At 32.9% G+C, this 14,547-nt stretch overlaps 1 protein-coding gene across 2 annotated transcripts in view; it reads left to right on the forward strand.

The window, feature by feature from the left end:
- Nucleotides 1-14,547, forward strand: part of Samuel (SAM-motif ubiquitously expressed punctatedly localized protein) — a 532,479-nt gene that overhangs the window by 163,952 nt on the left and 353,980 nt on the right. For both annotated transcript variants that reach the window (XM_075295802.1, XM_075295803.1), the window contains exon 2: nucleotides 12,396-13,128. In XM_075295802.1, coding sequence (XP_075151917.1) covers nucleotides 12,494-13,128 — 635 coding nt within the window. In that variant the 5' untranslated portion in view covers nucleotides 12,396-12,493. The remainder of the gene's footprint in view (nucleotides 1-12,395; nucleotides 13,129-14,547) is intronic.

Here is a 14,547-nt window from a genome sequence, read left to right on the forward strand (position 1 = left end):
AATTTCCAATTTCGAAGAAAAATGCCTTAAAACGTATTTTATTGTTGTACATAGTACTTTTATTAAATATAAGTAAGGTAAACCAGAAAGGACTGATATGATTTAGCGGCTGACATAGTAATCAAAACGTCGACTTATCAACTTGTTTTAAATTTTGAGAAAATAGACTTTTTGAAAAGGTCGAATTTTAAAGTCAATTTTAGTTGACATCAAAAGTCGAAATTCAATATTACAAAAATTTGATTTAAACTTCCGGTCCATATCGGCCCATATTCTTCTATAGCTCAATCTTAATATTCCACTTCTTGTGGACATTCGAGTATTGGCGTTAAAATTGTCCAAAAAATATAAAACCTGACCCAAGACCTAAAACGCGAAATTTTCATTCGATTTTCTGTGATTGAAATTGTATCTAATTCCACACTGAAACAAAAAACATTCACGGTTCCATAAATTTTGTCTTTGTCCTTGTCGACTACAAGGGAAAATTATTTTATGTTTCAAATAAAAAACGACTTTAAAATAAAGTGATAAAATATATCCCTCATATGCAAAAAAGTTGAAGAAAACTTCTAGCCTACTTTTACCATATAAATTCCTTAGATAAACTTTCAATAAATTATTTTGCTATGGTCATATATTTTTAAATGCTTTTTAGTTTTATACTCAAGATACAAAAATTCAACAATACTATAGATGATTTCATTAATTTTGCAGATTTTTTTCAGAAGTATTAAAGCCAAGTTTACTTAAGTAAAATGAAATTTTCTTTCATGTTAGGATACCCAATTTTAAGTCGAATCGTTTAACTATAAAGACAAAACGGCTTCATTGAAAAGTTTATCGTCTTTTGGACAAGGAAAAAACTTTATATCAGAGAAATTAGTCTACTGTGCTAAGCAAAATTCGCATTCGTATTTAATAACATGAAATATTCGACCTCACGACAATATTTTTTTCAGTGCATAGATACTATTGAATATGTGATAAAAATTTTAAATACTAGAAAAAATTTATAAATATGACCAAATTTATGAAAATGGACCAAAACGGACCAAATTCCGTTTGGACCGACCATCGGACCAAATTTAAAAATTAGAAATCTTTTGGACCAATTTTGGTCCGATCGGACCAAAATGGCAACGCTGCTTCTCACCTAATTACTCTCACAGAATCATAGTAAAGCTGCACTCAGTTGCTTTACTTCACATCTGCCTGAATATTTTCGCAAAAATATTCCATCTACAAAACTGCACTCAGCTGTTTCATAAGAAAATATTTGAATATTTCCACCGAAATATTTCTACTCAAAACTCCATAAATAAAAATAAGTCGCACACCTCGGCTTACTCGATTTAAATGATTACTCAAAATATTTTTACTCGCACCTATCAGCCATCGATTGTTAATATGTAATATAAAGACTACATACGTACAAACATAGAAGTAAATAAAATTATCTACTTATCTACTCAAGTTGGTGGTTGAATGCTGACACATTTGGTCTCTGCCTCTGCTTAAGATGATACTCCTCATTAGCTTCTCATTAACTCCAATTTTGCAATTCGGCGTATGCCCTCACTCGAATTCGGAATTGAAACAGATCACTCGGCTTGTGACGTACAGTGTGCCCACATAGCTGTGTGTCGTCTAGCTTCCATCAATTTTCGTTTTGCTGCAAATGTCGCCAAACTCTAATGGCAAAATTTTGATGTGCGCTGCTTACTTGAGTTGCAAAGTGCGCTGTTTCTCTGCTTCGAGTCTAGTGTTGTGTTGTTTTTACTCTTTGAGTTAACGGTTGATTTTTTCCTTTTTATTTGTTTCATGTATTGTTTATGACCTTCCACTGACTTTGGTCACTTGTCTCTGCAGTGTTCTTTCTTTTAGAGTTCTTTTTTTTTTTTGATATTGTACGTAACTCTGCACACTTATGTTGTTGTTTTTGGGCACTTTTGATTTTGTACACTTAAGTCTTAAGTTCACCAAAAATAAGGTTGAGAATTATTTTTTCAACTTTTTATTTAAATTGTTCAATACTTTTGATTTCTGTTAGAACCTTAGAAAATGCTTTTTAAAATAATGTCTTTCACTTTATGAACAGCCGGTTCGGTTGAGCCCCCAAATGTAGTGTGGTGGGTTGGTTTTATCGCACTCTGCACTAAGTAAAAAACCCTGGATTTCCTCAATGGGTTTAATTCATTTATTGTTTATAGAGGATTTTACAAACTTAGTGCTGATTTCTTAAATTAATGTTTAAGTCTATGGTTAAGGTTTATAATAATTCACTATGTGCACTCAGCGACTGAACGTCCGTCTAACGTTCGAACATCTTTACACGACGAGATCACAACACTAACTCTAATTACTGTCTGGTTTCTAATTGTCATATCCCTTCGTTTCAATCTCGGTCAGTCCTATCTCTCTCGTCCCTGCAATTGTAAGAGAGCCTATATTCTCGCACAGTCTGTCGTTCCCCCATGTATATATATATATATATATATATATATATATATATATATATATATATATATATATATATATATATATATATACATATATATATATATATATATATATATATATATATATATATATATATATATATATATATATATATATATATATATATATATATATATATATATATATATATATATATATATATATATATATATATATATATATATATATATATATATATATATATATATATATATATATATATATATATATATATATTCTTGATCAGGGAGAAATTCTAAGACGATATAACCTGCCTGTCTGGCTGGCTGTCTGTCTGTTGTAATCACGCTACAGTCTTCAATAATGAAGCAATGGTGAATGGCTGAAATTTTGCACAAACTCGTCTTTTGTCTGCAGGCAGGTCAAATTCGAAGATGGGCTATATTGGTCCATGTTTTAATATAGTCCCCATATATACCGGTCCATATTTCAGTATAGCCTCCATAAGAACGATCTCCCGATTTAACTCCTTGGGTTTCTAGAAACCGTAGTTTTTATCCGATTTGCCTGAAATTGTAAAATTCTGGTATTTTAGGGTCACAAAAACGTGTATCGGATTAAATTTGTATCGGTCCATTTGGTAATGCCTCCATATAGACCGATTTCACTTCTTGAGGGTATAGAAGGCGCACTGATCATGAAAATTGGTTGAAACTCAATGTAAAATTTCCAGATTTTACTTCTCGGGTGAAAATCTACAGATTTAAGATTTCAAATCAAGACGTTATTTTATAATTTTCTTGCACACTTACAAGAGATGTTAATGATTCCTCTAAAAGTCAAACAAAAATGGTTCTTATAAATCCAGAATCTGATATAGTCTTCATAGGTAAAATCTTTAAATTTATCTTCGGTTGAACTGCTCTGGTTCCAATGACGACGAGACTTTTGAGTACTATTTTCAAATTCCGAGGAGAAAGCAATTAGGATTGGGTGTAAATGTTTTAAAAAACAATACTGATACCAGTAAAAGATGCTAAAAGGTCCTTGCGAGAAAATGCTCTTCTTTCTTTCGTGCGAAAAATTCTGTTCATCACCGTTTCCACTGCTATTTGATTTTGGCTTTTCGACATATAGTTTTGCCATGACATACAACTGGAAATTTTTACAAACAATCAAATTTCCAATGAAACTTCAAAACATTTTTAGTTTTACTCCACCAAAACGATAAAACTCTTCAAAATTTCACAAAAGAGTACACACAAAAAACCCTGAAAATAACTACGAAATACAAACATTTATCTAATTCTATTTGTATTTCGTTAAACTACTCACATTGAGTATTTGAACTCATATTTACATGTTTTTTGTTTATAAAATATTCCCAGCAAAAACTCTCTTTACCCGGTAATCTTGTAGGTACCCAGCAAAAACTCTCATTACCCGGTAATCTTGTAGGTAAGCCGTTTTAAAAAATAATAACCACTTATTAATTGGCATCGCTCCGGATTACATTTACATACGCATGTCCTAGGAGGAAAGTACTTCTCCCCAGGCATACTTTCGGCCATGAAATAAGTAGTGCTTTTAAAGCATATAATAACATAATATGTAATCACTTATTCGTAGATACACCAAAGCTTGTAAAATAGCCACTTATTGTCTCAGGCAACCAAATCACGAAAATATTGATATCTATCGCCGATTACAATGGATCAAAATATGGCGAGTAATGGTGTAATAGGAGCACTACACCCAGAAAAAAGTGCCTTCGAAACTAAAGGAAAAAATATTCATCCATTTAGATTAGCCATTTTATTTGCATTACGTTAAATTACACTAGTTTACACTGAAAATGTACACTTGATGAGAGCCGACCTTTTTTATGTATTTTGATCTGCTGAATTCGTTTTTGAGATATCCTGTTATTTTTATTTTTTCGCTCTTTTCTCTCTAAACAAATTATATCTCGAGTTAAAAATGTCCGATTATATCGTTGTTGGTACTAAAATGAAAGGTATTAAGATGACGAATAATCGGGTATAATTGTATCTGTGATAAGTTAAGTGGTTTAAAAATGTTCGATGCGAAAAGCCAAATTTTCAAAAAATTTACAAAGGACCTTTTCCGCCAGAAAAGTATAAAACATTGAAAAAACGTCTGGAAGAGAAGTTCATGATCGTATAGGTGATACTCTAACGTAAGTAATAACATCAACTAGAAGAAAATCGACCGAAAAATGTCGTTCCATAAAAAAAATTTTAAGTTTTTTTCGAATTCAGCAGATCAAAATACATAAGAAAATTTGCCTTTCATTAAGTGTACATGAATTTTTATTTTTTTGTAAACTAGTGTTATTGTGTGAAATAATAAAATTTAGTTGCTTCAGTAAAAAAATCCTAAACTGAAAGCAGTTAGGAATAGTTCATTAACTACCCACAAAAAAATTTCACGAAAATTTTTCCAATTAAAATTTTATTTGAGTTTTAAAAAATATTCAATTAAAAATTTAATTTATTCAACAAATTTTTTAATTGAAATAAAAATCAATCACAAAAATAATAGTATCAATTAATTAATTAATAACATTTCTTTGATCAATTAAAAATTAATTGTATCAATTAATTTCGTGATTGAATCACAAAAAATTTATGGCATTTTACTAATACTGTTTTCTTCGCAGGGTATACGAATTTACTACTGAACAAGAAAATTTTATCCACTGATAAAGCATTCGTAAAAATGAACAAAAACCGAACAAAAACTAAAACCAAATTTAGTAAAATTTCTTATAAAATGATAACTCTGACTTCCTTTATTATAGAAAGCTTATCATTCATACGAATAACACTTAGCATAGAAAAATATTTCAGTTCATTCGTACTAAGAAGTATTCAATCCTTTCAATTCTATTTTATTAAGCCAACTGCCTAAAAATTTGAGAATAACTATTCGAAAATTATTAGGCATTATATTTATTTTTGTCATTACAAGTAAGTCATTATAACTCACCGCAATGTAATGCAACGTGTAATGGCAGCATTACTCCTGGTAATGCGAATTGTAATGAGATGTGGTTACCTAGTTTTTGCTGGGTAAGCCTATTTAAAAATTAATAAGCACTTATTAATTGGCATCGCTTCGGATTACATTTACATACGCATGTCCTATAAGGAAAGTACTTCTCCCCAGGCATACTTTCGGCCATAAAATAAGTAGTGCATTTAAAGCATATAATCACCTAATATGTAATGACTTATTCGTAGATACACCAAAGATTGCAAAATAGCCACTTATTGTCTCAGGCAACCAAATCTCGAAAATATTGATTTCTATCGCCGATTACAATGGATCAAAATATGTATAAATAAACAAAAAAATCTAATAAATAATCTCAATAAGATTACACGCAAATTAATTTCACACTTAAAATAGAAATAAATGTAGGTTGTTTAAGGGAGTTGGATTCGTGAATTACGTTATAATATATCCAATAGCCAATTCACAGGTTCGAAATCTACTAAAACTGGATTTTAAGTCTCTTTTTTATAAGGCAAATGGCATTTGAAATTTAGTTTAAGCGCATTTTGGAAGTGTAATGTGAATGAGGTATAAAAAAAACATTTATTTAAAACATAATATGATAATGTCATTAAACACAATTATTATGAAATATTTGTGATAAAAATTTCTTAACGGAAAAATTTTCAGAATTACCGTTACATTACATATTCTTTTTGATTTTTTATGTAAGTGCTCGATTATGTGAATAGTTGTAGCTAATGGTACCATCATTTATTCTATTTCATTAATTCGTTAACTACAACTGCCTAAAAATTTGAGAATAACAATTCGAAAATTACCGAGAAGTATTTATTTTTGTCATTACAAGTTAGTCATTATAACTCTCCGCAATGTAATGACAGCTTTACTCCTGGTAATGTCAATTGTAATGAGATGTGGTTATCTAGTTTTTGCTGGGTTTATTTAAAAAACAGTTTTTAATTAAAAAAAAATTGCTCTGCTTTACTCTTGTTACCACATATTAAAAGTTTTGTCAGCATCAACAATTTATTTTGATTTTTACTATCAATACGAGTATGTTCGTTAGTAACCCCATCAAGAAAGTATTAAAAATTTTAAGTTCAAATTAGACTTTTTGCCGTTAAAATCGCGATTTGAGCCATAGTGCATTGTCAACATTTTTTGTATTACAAAATATTTCGTATTTTAGTATGATATATGGCTGATGTAAGAGATCAACATAATGTATATTGTTAGTTGTCCACCGTATCTTTAGGAGATTTCTAATTTATTAAAATGTCTAAATGTATGCCACATCAAAGCAGGTTTTTAACCAGGATCCCGAGAAATTCGAAAAAAATGCACGCATTCCCGGGAATGGGAAAAGTCCGAGAAAAAGAAACCCCTTAACCCTATGGGACAAATGTAACATAAGAGAGAAACCTTGAAAAGCCATGGGAAAGGAAAGGATTTGATGAAAACAAGTAAGGAAAGTCTAAGGTCGGGCGGAGCCGACTATATTATACCCTGCACCACTTTGTAGATCTAAATTTTCGATACCATATCACATCCGTCAAATGTGTTGGGGGCTATATATAAAGGTTTTTCCCAAATATATACATTTAAATATCACTCGATCTGGACAGAATTTGATAGACTTCTACAAAATCTATAGACTCAAAATTTATGTCGGCTAATGCACTAGGGTGGAACACAATGTTAGTAAAAAAATATGGGAAACATTTAAATCTGAAGCAATTTTAAGGAAACTTCGCAAAAGTTTATTTATAATTTATCGCTCGATAATATATATATATATATATATATATATATATATATATATATATATATATATATATATATATATATATATATATATATATATATATATATATATATATATATATATATATATATATATATATATAAATATATATCTAAATCTGAACCGATTTCACCAAAATTTGGCACGCATAGCTATAATGCTAATTCTACTCCCTGCAAAATGTCAATTAAATCGGAGTAAAAGATTGGCCACTGTGGTCATATGAGTGTAAATCGGGCGAACGATATATATGGGAGTTATCTATAAATCTGAACCGATTTCAATAAAATTTGGCACACTTACCGATACTATTAAACGTACTCCTTGTGCAAAATTTGAACCAAGTCAGCGCAAAACTCTGGCTTTTGAGGCCATATAAGTCCAAATCGGACAAAGATATATATTGGAGCTATATCTAAATCTGAACCGATTTTAACCAAATTTAGCACACATAACGACACCGTTAAACCTGCCTCTCGTGTAAAATTTGAAGCAAGTCAGGACAAAACTCTGGCTTTTGAGGTCATAAAGGGTGATAAGGTCAAAATTTGGTCAAGGGAAAACGCGTGTAAATCGGTGAAATCGTTTATTTAAAAAATCAAATTAAATTTCTTTTTCAAGTTCAATTAGTATAAAATTCAGGAAAAATATTCAGTTAGGCTTTCGCTTTTCCAAATCCGAATTGCCGGACTCACGCTTGACACCTGCCATCAGATTTTGTACAGCCACCTTGTCCACCTTCTACGCCGCAGAAAGCCAGTTTGCCTTGAACTGCTGCTCGTCCTTAGCAGTTTTTTTGGTCTCCTTTAGGTTCCGCTTGACAATAGCCCAGTATTTCTCAATTGGGCGGAGCTTTGGCGTGTTGGGAGGGTTCTTGTCCTTGGGAACCACCTGCACGTTGTTGGCGGCGTACCACCCCAAGGCCTTTTTACCGTAATGGCAAGATGCCAAATCAGGCCAAAACAGTACGGAACAACCGTGTTTCTTCAGGAAAGGCAGCAGACGTTTATTCAAACACTCTTTCACGTAAATTTCGTGGTTGACAGTCCCGGAAGCTATGAAAATGCAGCTTTTCAAGCCACTGGTACAGATGGCTTGCCAAACCAGATATTTCTTTGCGAACTTTGACAGTTTTATGTGCTTGAAAATATCTGCTACCTTCATCCTTCCTTTTGCCGTATAAAACTCCTATCCCGGAAGCTGCTTGTAGTCGGCTTTGACGTAGGTTTCGTCGTCCATTACCACGCAGTCAAACTTCGTCAGCATCGTCGTGTACAGCCTCCGGGATCGCGCTCTGGCCGTCGTATTTTGTTTATCATCGCGATTTGGAGTCACTACCTTCTTGTAAGTCGATAGTCCGGCTCGTTTTTTGGCTCGATGCACGGTTGTAGACGATACACCCAGCTTATTTGCGGCATCTCGGAGAGAGAGGTTAGGGTTTCGCTTGAAACTACCGGCAACTCTCTTTGTCGTCTCAACGGCTTCCGGTTTTCGATTTCCCCCCGATCGAGACTTCCTGGCTGTCGACAAACGTTTCCCAAACACTTTAATTACATTTGTAACGGTTGATTCGGCAACTTTTAGCGATTTTGCCAGCTTTGCGTGCGAGTAGCTCGGATTTTCGCGATGCGCGAGCAAAATTTTGATACGCTGCTCTTCTTGCTTGGACGGCATTTTGACAACTGAAGAGTGAATTCCAAAATCAAAATAGGAGCAACCTACACACACACACCTTCAAAATGAGGGGTGTACAGATGTTTTAAATGCAAAATTGAAAGAAATACGTCAAGTTTATATTGACCAAATTTTGACCGTATCACCCTTTATAAGTGCAAATCGGACGAAAGATATATGTGGAAGCTATATCTAAATATGAACCGATTTAATCAAATTTACCAAGCATTGGTAGAATGCCAACTCTACTCTCTGTGCAAAATTTCACGAAAATCGGTAGTAAACTTTGTCCCCTGTTGCCATATGAGTCTAAATCGGACGAAGGATATATATGGGAGCTACATCTAAATCTGAACCGATTTGGATAATATTTTAGTAAAAAATTTCTATTTTTCGAGACTCATAAAATATTCGGATGTACGGAATGTGAAGAACATCGGTTGATAAACACGCCAATTATAACCAGATCGGGGATAAATATTTATATGACAGCTATATCTAAATCTGAACCGATTTTTTCCAAAACCAATAGCGATCGTCTTTGTTCCCCAAAACGACCCTGTGCCAAATTTGAGGACGATCGGATTTAAACTGCGACCTGTACTTTGCGCACAAAAATACATGAACAGACAGACAGACAGACGGACGGACAGACTGACAGACGGACGGACATCGCTAAATGGACTAAGAATTTAATTCTAAGACGATCGGTATACTAAACGATTGGGTCTCAGACTTTTCCTTCTTGGCGTTACATACAAATGCCCAAACTTATTATACCATGTACCACAGTAGTGGTGAAGGGTATAAATATTGCGATGGTAATGAGATTGAGTTTTTATACCCTCCACCATAGGATGGGGGTATATTAACTTTGTCATTCCGTTTGTAACACATCGAAACATTGCTCTAAGACCCCATAAAGTATATATATTCTGGGTCGTAGTGAAATTCTGAGTCGATCTGAGCATGTCCGTCCGTCCGTCTGTTGAAATCACGCTAACTTTCGAACGGAACAAGCTATCGACTTGAAATTTGGCACAAGTAGTTGTTATTGATGTAGGTCGGATGGTATTGCAAATGGGCCATATCGGTTCACTTTTACGTATATCCTCCATATAAACGGACCCCCAAATTTGGCTTGCGATTGCTCTAAGATAAGCAAATTTCATCCGATCCGGCTGAAATTTGGTACATGGTGTTAGTATATGGTCTCTAACAACCCCGCAAAAATTGGTCCATATCGGTTCACTTTTACGTATAGCCCCCATATAAAGGGACCCCCAAATTTGGCTTGCGATTGCTCTACGAGAAGCAAATTTCATCCGATCCGGCTGAAACTCGGTACATGGTGTTAGTATGTAATCTCCAACAACCATGCAAAAACTGGTCCATATCGGTCCATAATTACATATAGCCCCCATATAAACCGATCCCCCGATTTGCGGAGCCTCTAAGAGAACCAAATTTCATCCGATCCGGCTGAAATTTGGTACATGGTGTTAGTATATGTTCTCTAACAACCATGCCATATCGGTCCATAATTATATATAGCCCGCAAATAAGCCGATCCCCAGATTTGACCTCCGGAGCCTTTTAGAGAAGCAAAATTCATCCGATCCGGTTGAAATTTGGTAGGTGGTATTAGTATATGATAACAACCATGCAAGAATTGGTCCATATCGGTCCATAATTATATATAGCCCCCAGATTTGTCCTCCGGAGCCTCTTGGAGGAGCAAAATTCATCCGATCCGGTTGAAATTTGGGACGTGGTGTTATAATGTGGTCTCTAACAAACACGCAAGAATTGGTCCATATCGGTCCATACTTATATATAGCTCCCATATAAACCATTCCCCAGATTTGATCTCCGGAGCCTCTAGGAGGAGCAAAATTCATCCGATCCGGTTGAAATTTGCAACGTGGTGTTAGTATAAAGCCGCTAATAACCATGTCAAAATTGGTCCAAATCGGTCTATAGTTATATATAGCCGATCCCCAATCACACAAAAATTGGTCCATATCGGTTCATAATCATGGTTGCCACTCGAGCCAAAAAAAATCTACCAAAATTTTATGTTTATAGAAAACATTGTCAAAATGTTATTTCTATAGAAAATTTTGTCAACATTTTTTTCTATAGAAAATTTTGTCAAAATTTTACTTCTATAGAAAATGTTGTCAAAATTTTATTTTGGCAAATTTTTATTTCTATAGAAACTTTAAACTTAATTATATACATATTTAATCGGTCTTTTTTAGTTGAATATATACCACGTATGGACTATGTGGTATATATTACGGTGTTAGGAAGTTTTAAGATACCTTGCCATCGGCAAGTGTTACCTCAACCCAAGTAGTTCGATTGTGGATGACAGTCTTCAGTAGAAGTTTCTACGCAATGGTGGAGGGTACATAAGCTTCGGCCTGGCCGAACTTACGGCCGTATATACTTGTTATATCCTAACATTATCTTCTAAATTGTATGTTAGTTTCTTTATTATAAGTGAATGTTTGAAGTGTGATATTTATGAAATAAAACTGTGGTTGAACTTATAATTTAAGTTCTTAAATTTATGTTGAGTTCAATTAATTTGGTTAGTCAGATTTTTAGTCGATTTATTTAAAAAAATAGTGATTGATATTAAACTATTCTTTCATAAATGAATTTCTTCTTAACGCTGCAAAAAAAGCGTCGCCAAAAAACTAGTCCGGAAGTGGTGCCAAATTGGCGCAGAAGCGATGAATTTAACATGGGCATATAATAGAACGGATATCCACCATTTCAACAGCCGTTGCACTGAATTTCCATCACTTGTTAAGGTGTGATCCGAATTCAGTGTTTTTAATGTGAATTAAAAATTTTTGTGATATTTTCTCAAATAAATAATTTTTATAATTTTTTATGATTTTGAATGCATTTTAACGCTTAAATGAAACGTTTGAATTAAAATATTTTCAAAAATTCGCAATTTTTCCAGAATGGAATAATTTAAATAATTTTTCGACGTAATTTAAATAATTTTTATTAAAAATATAAAAAAAAACGAGTTATAAAAACACTTCCGGTGTAGTTATATTTAACTCTTTGTGAGGACATTTTTGGAAGTGCTTTTAAAGTTGTGCCTTTATAACAACTCCCAATTTTTTTTGCTGGGAAAAGGTGTGGAACTACTTTTATTTGCTTTATTATAAATTAATTGGCTAGTTATGTTGAAGTCTTTTTTTTATTCATTTTAATTAATAAAACATTAATTTAACATATAACTTCAGTCTATTAGTTTGTAGCTGGAGAGGCGGGGGGCTATAGCCCCCAATCCCCTCCCGCTATGACAATTGTCTAGCCACGCTAATGCATTTACCGCCAATAAGAGTAACAATTGGCTCTTTCCCCTCTTTACTTTCAGACAATATTCTCAAAGATTTATTGCCACCGTTGTATTGTTGAAACGTTTGCAACGAACATTCATATCCCATTTGCTGAAGGCCGGTGAACGATAAGAAAATGCTCAGCGAACGATCTTTAATGCTCAGTGGCTACAATAGCAATTCCATCGAGAGCGTGAAAAAGAGTTGCGAGCAGAGTAAAACATCGTCGCCGGACGCTTTGAGTATAACACAGACAGGGGCATTGACAGTGACGCCAACTACTACAGCAGCGGCAGCAGCAGCCTATCTATATCTCGAAAAGGTGAAAAATGAGCGAATGTCGCCGAGAGTAACAGCAGCGCAAATTGATACACTAAAGGATGCTATTATGGAATCATCTGCAGCTGCTGCCGCAGTCGCTGCAGCAATGGTGAACAACAATAATTGTTCTTCAATTAACAATAATAACAACAATAATGGCAATAGCAACAACAATGGTAATAGCAGTAATAGCAATCATAACAGTAACAACAACAACACTCCAGTCCTTAATCAAACTCAAATTGGCAACTCTCTCAACAGCACCAGTGATGAGGTGCATAGTCATAATCTTCCCTTATTACCCACATCATCAACGTCATCCTGCACAATAGGACAGCAACAACGGCAGATACAGTCATCATCATCGATGCACTTGAATAGCAATCATGTCAAAAGGGAAAGACTTAGCCCAATTTGCACAAATGGTGATCTGCAGTCAGCATTATCTAGGTAAGAGTGTTTGAGAATCGTCTCTATAGTTTTACATTAATGAAAGAAGCCATCGTGGTGCTATAGTTAGTAAGCCCGCCTAGCATTCAAAAGGTCGTAGGTTCAATCAGGGCTGCTAATAAAATTTCAAGAAAAGTCGTAATTTTTTTCGGAAAAAATCGGCACTTGCATTTTAAATTCGGAAATTAAGATAATATTAAAATAAAAAATATTTTTTTATTATAAACAAACCAACAGTATTTATTTCATATTAAAAAAACAAAACAGAAAATCAAATGCATAACTATGCGTTTCAATAAAAAAAAACATAACAAATTGAGTTTTGTATAAAAATACATTAAATAACTAAGTAAAGTCTAAAGTCGGGCGGGCCGACTATATTATACCCTTCACCACTATGTACACTACAATTTGTGTTACCATATCAATTCCCTCCTTGTATGGAGTAATTATGAATATTCCCATATTCAAATATGTATATCTTAATCGATTTGAAGATATGTGGTCAATTGTAGGTTATGATATATTACATGCGCAAGTCGGGCGATATTTCCACAAGTCGAAGCCTTATTTAAAACTCAACCATTGTGGAGAAAGTCAGGCATTACAGTGTGTAGGATATGAGTACGATATGGGGAAATCATCACAGAATTTTGTGTAAAATGTGGGTATTTTGGGCATATTTGTATAAACCGGAAGAACAATAATATTGAGGATTTATTTAAATCTGAACCAAATTAGGTCACACTAGCGAATTAAATATATTCTCTGTGGAAACTATCAAGTCAATTGGTATATATATATATATATATATATATATATATATATATATATATATATATATATATATATATATATATATATATATATATATATATATATATATATATATATATATATATATATATATATATATATATATATATATATATATATATATATATATATATATATATATATATATATATATATACTTACATACATAAATATATATATATATATATATATATATATATATATATATATATATATATATATATAGCATAATTTCCAGTAGAAATTATGCTATGTTTCAAGTAAAAACCGTCTTTAAAATAAAGTGTTGAAAAACATATACTATTTTTGAACGATTTTTTGCTTTGTAGTCAAGATGCAAAAAGACAACAAATTTAAAGACAATTTTAAAGGATTTTTCTGAATTATTAAAGTCAAGTTGACCTTAACCCAAAATTGTTTCTTTCATGTTATGATACCCATTTTTAAGTCCAATCACTTATATATAAGGACAACATAACTTCATCGAAAAGTTTATCGACTTTTGGACAAGAAAAAAAACTATATATTAGAGAAATGCGTCGTCTACGCTAAGCAAAATTTGCATTCGTATGTTAAGGACATGAAATCTTTGGCCTCACGACA

The sequence above is a fragment of the Haematobia irritans genome, chromosome 2 (assembly GCF_050003625.1).
Source record: "Haematobia irritans isolate KBUSLIRL chromosome 2, ASM5000362v1, whole genome shotgun sequence".
Lineage (NCBI taxonomy): Eukaryota > Metazoa > Arthropoda > Insecta > Diptera > Muscidae > Haematobia > Haematobia irritans.